General features: G+C 54.6%; 1 protein-coding gene across 2 annotated transcripts in view; it reads left to right on the top strand.

Annotated features, from left to right (window-relative positions):
- The first annotated feature begins 1001 nt into the window (after positions 1-1001).
- The window catches only part of INCENP (inner centromere protein), a 30834-nt gene continuing 19087 nt past the window's right edge, over positions 1002-12748 (top strand). For both annotated transcript variants that reach the window (XM_047775537.1, XM_047775536.1), the window contains exons 1-4: positions 1002-1172; positions 5258-5408; positions 5785-5898; positions 7223-7959. In XM_047775537.1, coding sequence (XP_047631493.1) covers positions 5269-5408; positions 5785-5898; positions 7223-7959 — 991 coding nt within the window. In that variant the 5' untranslated portion in view covers positions 1002-1172; positions 5258-5268. The remainder of the gene's footprint in view (positions 1173-5257; positions 5409-5784; positions 5899-7222; positions 7960-12748) is intronic.

Below are 12748 nucleotides of genomic sequence, written 5' to 3'. Positions count from 1 at the left end.
GTTAAGAACCGGATTTCCTTCTTTTTAAAGATATTCCACTGTATGTACATACCACATTTTTTTTTAATCCATTCATCTATGGACATTCAGGTTGCTTCCACCTCTTGGCTCTTATAAACAATGCTGCCAATGAGCAAGGGTGTACAAATATCTCTTTGAGCTTTAACTGTCTTATTTCACAGGTGATGGCAACCCTGACTCACAGAGTAAAGTGACTATCTAAACCGGCATCTCCAAACAATGGCAATCCTGAAATTTTGGATAATTTCTTGCTGGTGGAAGGCCGCTCTGTGCACTTCTAAGGTGTTTAGCAGCTAGGCTGGCCTCTAGCAACTAGATATCAACAGTACCCCTTGCTCCCTCAAACAAACCAAAACCTATTTATTTACACATTGCCAAATTGGGGGTGGGAGGGCAAAATTGCCCCAGTTGAGAACCAATACTCTAAAGAAACACGCGGGTCCAGCATAAGCAGGACCCAGACTGCTGTCACCCCAGAAATGATGGCGGGCTCTACAAAAAGCCAAACTCCAGTGCGAAGTACAAAGCATTTTCTTTTCATTTTCTCAAAAGTGGCAGAGGTAAAGACGTCACCCCGCAGAGCTGTCAACGTTGGGGGAAGAAACGGCAAAGCAGAAGAGCACCCCCCAAGCCCTACCCTATCCCACTCCCGCAACTAGAGCACGACTTCCGGCCCTCGTCTAAGGCCGGACGCCCCTCCCAGGCCCGCGGGGCCCTCGCAGTGCACGCTGGGATTTGAAGTTCCGGCGTGCGAGACCTTACCTGCGCAACTCCCACAGCCGTCTACCTCCTCTCTAGGCCGCGCGCGGCCTCTCCCGGAAGCTGAGCGGGTTAAAGTTTCAACACTTCCTTTCCCCGCCTCTTAGTCCCGCAGATTGCCTATCGAAGTAACCAATAGGTGGCCTGACTGTTGCTTCCTTTTACTTGATTGGCTTAGATTTTTGCAGCCGCCCAGACAAACTTGCTAGGGATTGGTCGAATCTTCAGTTTTGAAAATCGTAGAGTTGGCCCGCGCTGCACCGCCCGGTGGCTTCCCTGCAGCCGCGAGCCCTGGAGGCCTGGAGCGGTGGGACTTAAGCGGGCTAGGGTGTGTGCTGGGAAGGTCGCCGGACTTGGACCGGAGCAGCACTTCGGAGACGCCGTGCAGTCGAGTGAGTGCGCCCGGGCGGCCGGCGGGGGTGCGGGGTAGATTGCGATTTGTTACCCCTCCGGCCAGTCCCGGAGCGGGGGCGTGACCCCCCCACTCCCCGCTGCGGCCTGGCAGGGAACGCATTACCTCTTCCAAGTGACGAGGTGACCTGCTTTGGTTCTGGGGCTTGAGATGACCCTCACCCTTCACCCGAGAGAATAACCTCATCCCCTCCCCTCCCGTGCTTAGCATCTTCTATGCCTAGGAAGCCCTTTGTTCACCTGGGCGCGCAGAAAGTGCACACCCGCCGGGTCGTGTGACGAGATTATGCCAGGTGGCATTTCTGTACAGTTAACCCTCGCTTGATACCTCTGCCATCAGCTGGGCAACATTTTAGACTGACCATTTCCGGGGGCCAGTGCTGTCCCTGATCCTGTCACTCTCCAAGCACGTTCGCTGTCAGCCACTGTGTCCTTCTCTGGGGAGCTCAGAGCCAAAACTGGGCGCCTGCTTTTCTGAGACTGAAATGGAGTAAGTGGCAAAGGTTTGTGGTTAAGAGCGCAGTTTAAATCCAGGCCCCACCCCTGACTCACCGGCTGACTTTGACTTAACTTATCTTTGCCTCAGTTTCCTCATCTGCATAAGGGTCTTCTTGAGGTTGTGGTGAGGAGTGAAATGATGAGCCACCCCATCGTGGAGCAGGACTCTTTAAAGAAAGCAGCTATTGTGACCTTCCTTCACTGAGATGCAGTCGCGGGGGTTAGGTGTCTGACTTCCTGCACCCTCCAAAGAACAGGCTTTGTGGCAGAGAGTGATGGGGGCTCTCGTCTGGCATATGATGTGAGAGAAGAATTGGGAGAGGAAGATGAGCTCCCTTTGCCCTTGGTGGGATGTAGGATGCTCTGGGTTTGTGCCCAGGTTCTTACAGGTGCTGAAGAGGCCTTTGCTGCTCTTCCCACGACCCTCATTCTCACACTGAGTCCTCCTTTCTCAGGATCACCTCTGATCTAATGAAAGTGACCCTGTTTTAAATACCCAAGCAGAGGCTGCTGAAAACAGACTTCCTCATGGAAGAAGCACTTTGTGAAAGAAGCTCTCACCCACTTTTGCCATTTTGAACAAATATTTTCAAAACAGCAAGTTGTGGGGAGTTCCCGTCGTGGCTCAGCAGGTTAAGAATCTGACTAGTAGCCATGAGGATGCGGGTTTGGTCCCTGGCCTCGCTCAGTGGGTTAAGGATCTGGCGTTGTCGCAAGGTGTGGTGTAGGTCGCAGATGCGGATTGGTCCAGCATTGCCATGGCTGTGGTGTAGGCCGGAGCTGCAGCTCCAGTTCAGCCCCTAGCCTGAAAACTTCCCTATGCCACAGGTGTGTCCCTAAAAAAAGGAAAAAATTAATAAAATCAAAAAAATATAGCAGTTTGTTGCTTTTTGGAGCAACAAACTCTTTTGTCTTCCTAAAATGATTTTCTCTTTCCTGGCCTCAAACTGGGGTCCTACACTTAGTCAGGGCTGAGCTCGGAACAGAGGGGCTGGGGGGAGCCAGAGGGATGGCAGCAGAGAGGCTGTGCCCGTGACTGGCTCTGCCCAAGACCTCTGTGATCCTGCCCAGCTGGCCCTGCCCTGATTAGTGCTGTCCTTGGCATCTAGGCGTAGGGCTTTGGACAAGGATGGCATGTCCTAACCTGTGTAGAATGAATGCATGTCCCTGTGCGTGTGTGTTGTGGGGGAGTGGGCTTGCCCTCAGGGAACAAACGTTTAAAGGTCAGAGACAGGCAGTTAAGCAGAAACAAAGTTACCCAAGTGCCATGAGAATTGAACCTGATGGTGGCTGGGGGTCAGGTCCTCACTGAGTTGCTGAGAGCCACATGATGAGGAATGAGCTATATAAAATAGGAGACAGAAGGTTCCAGACAGAGGGCAGAGCTTGCTCAAGGGACAGAGGCTCACGTGCCCTTTCTGGTGAGGCTGCAACAGGACCTGATATTAAGTTCTACTTAAGGAGTCCCCGGAGTTCTCATCGTGGGTCAGCAGTTAATGAACCCAACTAGTATCCATGAGGATGCAGGTTCGATCCCTGGCCTTGCTCAGGGGGTTAAGGATCTGGCATTGCCCTGAGCTGTGGTGTAAGTCGAAGATGCGGCTCAGATCTCTTGTGGCTGTGGCTGTGGTGCAGGCCGGCAGCTATAGCTCTGATTCAGCCCCTAGCCTGGAAACCTCTCTACATGCTGCGGGCGCGGCTCTAAAAACACCAAAATAAAGTGGGGGGAGGGTCACCTCTCCTCCCAGGAGCTCCCATCTTAGATGGGAGGCTGAGCTGTGCATGGTTCTTGGTTTTGAAGCTGCAGTTCGGGGTGGTGGGTCACTGCCAGGGCATGAGACGTGCAGTCTGTAATTGTGGCATATGATTGTTTCCCATTCATGTGTGCTTTCATTCATTTCCCATAGTCGGGATATTTACTGATCCCCTGCTCTGACCAGAATAGATGCTTCTTCCTTGCCTGGGGTTTTGGTGATGATTTTGTAACTGAGTTTTAAGGAGAATACTGGAGTTGCTAGGTTTTTTTTCTTTTTTTCTTTTTTTTTTATTACTCAAATGAATTTATCACATCTGTAGTTGTATAATGCTCATAACAATCCAATTGGAGTTGCTAGCCTTTTAAGAAATTAAGAGAAGACATAGAAAACACACGTACAGTTAACAAAGGGGAAAAGGCAGGGAGGAATAAATGAGAAGTTTGGGATTAAAATATACACACTACTGTATATAAAATATGGCATTCCCCTTGTGGCTCAGTGGGTTAGGGACCCAACGTAGTCTCCGTGAGGACCGGGGTTCATCCCTTGGCCTCAGTCAATGGGTTAAGGATCTGGTGTTGGCTGCAAGCTGCCGCATAGGTCGCCCATGTGGCTCAGATCCGGTGTTGCCATGGCTGTGGTGTAGGCTGGCAGGTGCAGCTCTGATTCAACCCCTAGCCCGGGAACTTCCATGTACCGCAGGTGTGACCGTAAAAAGAAAAATAAATACGTGAAACAAAACAAAATAAACAGCCAACAAGGACCTACTGTAGAGCACAGGGAACTATAATCAATATCTTGTAATAACCTATAATGGAGAAGAATCTAAAAATAATACATATGCATATAACTGAGTAACACCGCTGTATACCTGGAATTAACCCGATACTTATAAATAAATTGTATTTGAATAAACCTTTTTTTTTTTTTTGGTCTTTTTGACTTTTCTGGGGCCGCTTCTGCAGCATATGGAGGTTCCCAGGCTAGGGGTCTAACCAGAGCTGTAGCCACCAGCCTACACCACAGCCACAGCAACACAGGATCCGAGCCGCATCTGCAACCTACACCACAGCTCACGGCAACGCCAGATCCTGAACCCACTGAGCAAGGGCAGGGATCGAACCCACAATCTCATGGTTCCTAGTCGGATTCGTTAACCACTGAGCCACGACGGGAACTCCCTGAATAAACATTTTAAAAATTAAAAAAGAAATTAAGAGAAAACTAATTTTGTATTTTCCATCATCTGATATTTCTAGATAAGTTTTCTTAAAAAGGGGACATTGTTTATCCCTCCCCTTCTGCACTCCCTCGTCCATTTCTAGGGCATTTCATCTCGGGGGGGCGGGGGGGCAGCTCCTTAGAGAAGAACCCGTCTCTGGATCCCCACTTTCTTACCCGCTCCTTTGGAAGGCAGAACCTCTTCCATTCACTGGCCTCCTGAAGAGGCAGTTGAATTTGATGTTCTTTGGCCTGGGGTCAGCTCGTGTGCACCTCGGGGTGGCCGTGGCCTGGCCCTCCCTCACCCTGGGGGGGTCGGGGGGGACCCCATAGGCAAGTGAGCAGAGGCCTGTGTTTGGGCAGGTCCTGCCTGATGGGACCACAGTTCCTCCTGATCCGGGAAGGCAGGTGGCCGTGCCCTGTCATTTAAGCCCCAGAGAAGGCCATTTGTAAGGAGGGCCATTGACACCAAAATTGGCTGGGCAGAGTGGACTTCTGGGGACAGTGTGCTGGGGGTTGGGGTGGGGAGGGGGAGACGTTTGAAGATTCCAGCCCTGAGCACCCCCGCCCCGCATCTCTGCTTTCTCCAGACAGAGCCACCATGGGGACCACAGCCCCAGGGCCCGTTCACCTGCTGGAGCTGTGTGACCAAAAGCTCCTGGAGTTTGTCTGCAACGTGGACAATAAGGACTTGGTGTGGCTGGAGGAGATTGAGGAGGAGGCCGAGCGCATGTTCACCAGGTACGGGCAGGGGGCGCCAGCGGGAGGCCTTGGGGACGCAGCAGCCCCACTTCCCCACTGGACAAGCAAGACAGGCTGCCTGCTGAGTGCCCAGTATGCTGGGGACTAGGGTGACGGGAAGAGGAGGACAGGTGTTGGGCTGCGCCTCAGAGGGTGGGGCGGCCTGGCAACCTTGCTCCCCTGCCATGTCTCTGGCACGGAGCTCCGCGTGCCCAGCGGTGACTCCAGTATGGCCTTGGAGAGCTCGCTTGGTGCTGGTCACCCCAGCTTGACCTGTCACTGCCGGGAAAGAGGCAGGTGTCGTTCAGGGTCGGGGCGGGGGGCCAGTGGTTTCCCGGCAGCCTCAGTCGACCGTCCCCCTCTGTGTACCAAACAGAGAATTCAGCAAAGAGCCCGAGTTGATGCCCAAAACACCTTCTCAGAAGAACCGACGGAAGAAGAGACGGATTTCTTATGTTCAGGACGAAAACCGAGACCCCATCCGGAAAAGGTAGGAAGGGCCGGAGGCTACCTCCAGCCAGGGGAGCGTCAGGTGGGCAGGTGGGCCTAGAGGCTTGGTGCCCGCAGGGAGGGTTGGATTGGCAGGTGTTCTTTGGGAGCAGGAGCAGTGGTGGCTCCCCTTTGTGTCTCGCTGAGAGGGAGGGAAGCATGGTCAAAGCCTATGGAGTCCAGAGCTTGTGTGGGATGGGAGGGGGCATGTTCGATCTGGGCCTCGGAGGGTGGAAGGGGTTTCCCGAGGTGGAAGAAGAGAGAGAATCCGAGCTCTGCTTGAGGGAGAGCGACCAGCGGTGTCAACTGGGGCCTGTTCCCCAAACCCTAGTTGCTGTGCTCGTTATAACTGTCCTAATCATGACCCTGGGCTGCATGCAGGGTACCAGGGCAGAGAAGGTGGGTCTTGGGGTCAGGTGGTCCTGGGCCCACATGTCAGCTCTGCCCCCTTAGTGCCTGTATGTCCTTGGGTGCTTTCCTATCTCTCTGAACCTCGGTTTTCTCAAATCTCAAGTGTGGATAATAGGGAGTTCCCGCCGTGGTGCAGTGGGTTAAGAATCCGACTGCAGCGGCTTGTGTTGCTGCCAAGGTGCAGGTTCGATCTCTGGCCCACCACAGTGGGTTAAAGGATCTGGTGTTGCCACAGGCCGTGGGGGCAGCCATAAAAAATGAATGAATAGGAGTTCCCATCGTGGTGCAGTGGTTAACGAATCTGATTAGGAACCATGAGATTGTGGGTTCGACCCCTGGCCTCGCTCAGTGGGTTAAGGATCTGGCGTTACCGTGAGCTGTGGTGTAGGTTGCAGATGCGGCTCAGATCTGGCGTTGCTGTGGCTGTGGTGTAGGCCAGTGGCTACAGCTCCAATTCGACCCCTAGCCTGGGAACCTCCATATGCCGCAGGTGCGGCCCTAGAAAAGGCAAAAAGACCAAAAGAAAAAAAAGAATGAATAAAATAAAGTGAGGATCGTGGTCCCTGCCTCTCAGGACCATCTTGTGGATGAAGCGACAGTGCGAGTGAAGCCTCCAGCAGGGTGCTTGGCAACAAGTGGCCTCCGTCAGCGGGAGGTTTATATGAAGTTAATCTTCCCAGCAGTTCCGGGAGGACTGATGTTATCCTAATTTCTGGGTGGGGAGACTGAGGCTCAGAGGGGACCTGCCGGGGCCTCATGGCTAGAGGGGGGCAGAGCCTGCTTCTAAGTCCCCTGCTTCAGGCTCCACGCCAGCCGGCAACTTTTGAGGGGAGGCCAGTGCCTCCAGCCGGAATCTTGGGGCGCCTCCCTGCCCCTCTGGGGCATCTCAGCTTCTGCTCTGCCTCCTCCGGCAGGTTATCCCGCAGAAAGACTCGGAGCAGCCAGCTGAGCTCCTGGCACCTCCGCAGCAAGGACAAGGTGGAGAAGCTGGCCACAGTGGTGGCAGAAAACGGCTCCGTCCTGCGGCGGGTGACCCGTGCTACGGCCGCCGCTGCTGCGGCCACTGCGGCAATGACGGCGATGGCCCCCGAGTCTCCCACGACGCTGACCAAGAAGCCCAGGGATAGCCTGGCCCCGTGCCCGCTGGTGCCCATGGTGGAGATAGGTGCCAGTGAGCGCCGGAGCGCCGAGCAGCACCTCAGCCAGCTCCACCCTGCCCAGGCCCCGGCCTCTACAGATGAGGACTCAACGCCCAAGAAGTCAGAGGCCAGCAGACCGGAGCCCGTCACCGTGAGCTCCCTGATGACCACACCCCAGGGCCCCAAGGGCCGAGGGGTCGGAGCAGGGCGCTCCGCCTCCAAGCTCCGGATCGCCGTGGCCTCCCCGGGCCCGCAGGACTCGCCTGGCTCTCCAGCCTCCCCGTGGCAGGAGCGGGTGCTGGCGCCCATCCTGCCAGATAATTTCTCCACGCCCACGGGCTCCCGCGTGGACCGGCGGTCAGTGCGGCGCAGCCTGATCACCCCGGGCTCCCAGGTCTTGCCGGCCCAGCAGTCCGCCCAGGTTTCCAAAGAGCAGAGCACCGTCCGAAGATCAAGCCGAAGGATTGCCAAGAAGGCCACCAAAGAGCCGGCTGCTTCTGCCCGCATCATCTGTGAGTCTGGGGTCAAGGGTGTGGTGGGTGGTCCTTTGTGCCTGGCTCAGCCGGAGGGCCTCTGGGCCCCATCTCGCAAGGAGCTGTCCGCAGAACTTTCTGCAGTGACGTAAATGTTCCAGATCTGTGCCGTCTTTTTTTTTTTGTATTTTTTTTCTTTTTAGGGCCACACCAACCGCATATGGAGGTTCCCAGGCTAGGGGTCGAATCGGAGCTATAGTCGCCGGCCTACGCCAGGGCCACAGCAATGCCAGATCCGAGCTGCGTTTGCGACCTACACCACAGCTCATAGCAACACCAGATCCTTAGCCCATGGAGGAGGCCAGGGATCGAACCCGCCACCTCATGGTTCCTAGTCGGATTCGTTTCCAATGCGCCAAGATGGGAACTCCCCATGCCTTCTTATATGCTCGTCACCAGCGGCTTCTTTCCCCCCTTTTCGGCCACAGCGCTTGGAAGTTCCCGGGCCAGGGATAGGATCTGAGCTGTAGCCATGCCCTGTGCCACAGTGTGACAATGCTGGATCCTTAACCCACTGTGCTGGGCTGGAGCTCAAACCCGTGCCCTCACAGAGACAAAACCGGGTCCTTAACCTGTTGTGCCGCAGTGGGAACTCCCCCCTTGTGGCTGTTGAGCCCTCAAAATGTGACTAGTTTTGATTCGGGAACTGGATTTTTAGTGGTATTACGTTTGACGTAGTTCAGACTGAAACTGCCCCACGTAGCTTGTGGCTACCACGTCAGACAGGCCAGATATGGTCCAACGCTCTTGCTTTACAAATGAGGACACTGAGGTCCAGGGCCGTTGGCCACTGTGTCCCTACGGTTGATGCCCTGCTGAGCTGGAACCTGGGCCTTTTCGCCAGGGCTGGCCTGCTCCCCTTCCCTCCTGAAGAGGCTCACTCGAAGTCACCGTGTTTGTGGGCTGCCTCCTGTTACCGTAACTGGCCTGGAGATCCTGCGCTGAAGAGATAGGAATTCTCGCCACGGTGTACGCGTTCCGGGAGGGACAGATCGCTGGGTCTGAGTGCCCGCTCGGCCCTTTACCGACACCTTGACCTTGGGCAGGTTACAGGAATTCTTTTACGGGTTACAGTTCCTCATCTGTCAGCCGGGTAACAATAGCATCACCTCAAAGAGTCGCAGGGCTTTCTTATTAACCCATGTAGTGCCTGCCATGTAGGGAATGTTAGCTGGGGTGTTTTGTTTTTTTGTTTTTGTTTTTTTTGGCTATGCCTGCAGCATATGGAAGTTCCCAGGCCTGGGATCGGACTTGCATCACAGCAGTGACCTGAGCCACTGCAGTGACAAGGCCAGGTCCTTAACCCACTGTGCCGCAAGGAAACTCTCTAACATTAGCTGTTTTTATCATCCTCTGATCCCAGCTCCAGGGATCCTTGTCCCAGTGGGAGCAGGTGTCATGAGCCCCAGAGAGAGACAGGCAGCTCTAAGAGTCAGGGCGGTCTGCATGGAGGAGGTGGGGTCTGAGCCGGGAGGATTTCAAAGGCTGCCTGGGCTTTTGCCAGGTGGCAAAAATGTGGGGAAGGGTATCCCCAGCAGAGGGAACAGCTCGTTGGAGGCCCCGAGGCCTGAGATGGCAAGTCTTAGGATATCTGGGGCTTAGGTGTCATACAAGGGGCTTGGGCTTGGGCTGACATGGAGGATGGGGCTTCTTGATGGCTGTTGGAAAGTTCCAGCACTGTGTGGAAAATGGCCCAGAAGAAGGGCGGGAACAAGGCAGGGATGCCGGGTAGGAGGCTGCAGGGTCCAGCCAGAGGAGGACAAGGCAGTGGGATCAGTGGAGAGGACAGGCCAGGTTTTGCATGAATTAAACTGAGGCTTAAGGAGGCCGCTGGTCTGTACATCAGGAAGCAGAAGCTTGAGCCCCACGTGGTTCATCCTTTCCGGGATGGCGGGCCGCTTGCTGAGGAGGCCTGGTGGAAAGCCACGGGGTGGGCCGTCAGGCAGGTGAGGGCACCTTACATGCAGTCTGGCACCCTGTCCATTTTTAGATTCTCGGAAGGGCGGGGTGGTTCTGACCTGCCTTGGAGAGTTCCTCGGGCCGGAATCTGATCCTGGGCAGAGGCCCAGGGGGCAGGCAAGCCTAGAGTGCTAGAGGGAGGGTGGGGGGGGAGACTCTAAAGGCCCTCCCAAGCCTCAGGATCAGACTTCTGGAAGCTCTAGGCTTTATCATTTGCTCCTCCCCCACGACCCCACCCTGCCCTGGGGCGGGGGGTGGGGTGGGGGGCTTCTGGTTTGATTTGCCTTTGACCCTGTGGAAGGAAGGCAGACCAGCAAAGCTGGTAGTTAAGCCCTGGAGTCACACAGAGCCTGGGCAACCTGGGCTCACCCTTCTCCAAACCTCAGTTTCCCCATCTGTTAAATGGGTAGAACCCCTGCCTTGAATGTGGGCAGAGGACCCATCTTAGTGCTCAGCTGTGGTACAGCTCAGTTGGTCTAGATCAAAACAAAACAAGAGGTTCAAACCCCTGGAGGCCCGTGTCCCTGGAGCTCAGTGGAGTGTGGCCCAGCTTGCCCTGCGGGGGGCGCCTGAGGGTATGAAGCAGGGAGGGGAGAGGCTGCCACCTGGAGGCCTTGGCTGATGCCCAGGCCTTGGCTGGGCGGGCAGATCGGAGGTGGGGCGTTTTGGTCCCCCTAGAAGCAGCCCTTGGTGTAAGGATTTGAGGTAGCTTGTTCCTGCGTGAGGGGAAGGAAGCCTGGCAGCGGAGGAGCAGAGAGAGAAGGCCGCCAGTGACACTGGGGAGCCTCTGGAGCAGGGTGGTACCCTGGGGCAACGGGCTGCTGGATGGAGGCATTAACACACGCACGCACTCCTGGTGGGATGCACATTTGGCCAAACAGAGCCACTGGGCAGAGCAGTGTGGCTGCAGCCCTGAGGGCAGGTGGGCTCTGAAGTGGTCAGGCGGCCCAGGGCCACTGCCTCGGGGTTTCCTGAGGGCCCTGCTGGACAGGCCAGGCTCCTCCTTGGGTGCCCCAGCCACCTCTGGATTTGGGAACAGGCCCTTGGCTCCTCCAGACCTCCTCCCTGCCACCAGGCCCTCCTGAGGCCCGCGTGGCATGCAGATGGCAATTAACATTCCAGAGAAGTCTTTGCTCGGTGGAATCGTTGTGCAGTCACATGGGCGTCTTCTCACCCTTCTGCCTCCTCATCCGAGCCCTGAGCTGGGATGGGAGGCCGGGGGCAGGAGGGGTGAGGGGCCGTGTCTCCTGGCTACGGAGCCTAGCCCGGTACCGCCCCTCCCACTCCCCCAGGCCTGCCCACCTCACCCCAGGAGGGTCCTTGCTTCCAGCCTCCCCTCTTTCCCTTGGACCCCAGCTGCCTCTCAGCCTCATTTCTGGCCAGGCTGCTATGGTTCAGATGCTGCAGCCGAGCCACCGCTCTTCTGTACCCAGCAAAGCCTCCTGGCCTTGGCAGTTGCTGTTCCTTCTGCCTAGACTGGTACCTCTCAACTTTTAGACTCAGCCCCTGCTTCCAGACTTCAAAATTATCGAGGACCGCAAAGAGCTCTTAATTATGAAGGCTGTATCTATTGATTGTTAGTTACTGTTTTAGAAATTAAAATGGGAGTTCCCATCTTGGCTCAGCAGTAACGAATCTGACTAGTATCCATGAGGATGTGGGTTCAATCCCGGGCCCTGCTCAGTGGGTTGGGGATCCAGTGTTGCTGTGAACTGTTGTGTAGGCTGCAGACGTGGCTCAGATCTGGCATTGCTGTGGTTGTAGAATAGGCTGGCAGCTGTAATTCCAATTCAACCCCTAGCCTGGGAACTTCCATATGCTTGGGTACGGCCCTAAAAAGACAAAAAAGAAAAAAAAAAGAAATTAAAATGAAGAGTCACAATTCTTAACATTAGTTATTTTATGTTTTATATTAATATCACATACTATTTTGATATCAAAAATTTAAAAAAAAATTTTTTTTTTTTTGGCTACACCTGTGGCATGCAAAAATTCCCAGGCCACGGATCGAACCTGAGCCACAGCAGTGACAGTGCTGGGTCCTTAATCCACTAGGCCATCAGGGAACTCCAAACATTGAAGATATTGTTTAAGACTTTAATATAAAAATAACAAACTCGGAGTTCCCGTCATAGCACAGCAGAAGCTAATCTGACTAGGAACCATGAGGTTGCGGGTTTGATCCCTGGCCTCGCTTAGTGGGTTGGGGATCCGGTGTTGCCCTGAGTTGTGGTATAGGTCGCAGATGTGGCTCAGATCTGATGTTGCTATGGCTCTGGCATAGGCTGGCAGCTACAGCTCTAATTAGACCCCTAGCCTGGGAACCTCCATATGGCATGGGTGTGGCCCTAAACAAAAACAAAAACAAAAAACAAACCTGGGAGTTCCCTGGTAGTCTATTGGTTAGGACTCAGCACTTTCACCACTGCAACCTGGGTTCAGACCCTGGTCTGGGAACTGAGCTCACACATCAAACCTTTGCACGCCTTGTCCAAAAAAACAAAAATACCAAAAACCTATTACCTGTTAAAGTTAGTTTGGTTTTTTTTTTTGTCTTTTTGGGGCCGCACATGCAGCGTATGGAAATTCCCAGGCTAGAGGTCAGATCCAAGCTGTAGCTGCTGGCCTACACCACAGCCACAGCAACACCACACCCAAGCCATGTCTGCAACCTACACCACTGCTCATGGCACTGCCAGATCCTCTAACCCACTAGCGAGGCCAGGGATCAAACCTGCATCCTCACGGGTTCTAGTCAGGTTCTTAACCCACCGAGCCACACCAGGAACTCCTAGATTTTTTTTTTTTT

The sequence above is a fragment of the Phacochoerus africanus genome, chromosome 4 (genome assembly GCF_016906955.1).
Source record: "Phacochoerus africanus isolate WHEZ1 chromosome 4, ROS_Pafr_v1, whole genome shotgun sequence".
Lineage (NCBI taxonomy): Eukaryota > Metazoa > Chordata > Mammalia > Artiodactyla > Suidae > Phacochoerus > Phacochoerus africanus.
Note: the sequence above shows the minus strand (reverse complement) of the source record. Positions and strands in the feature narration are given on the sequence as shown.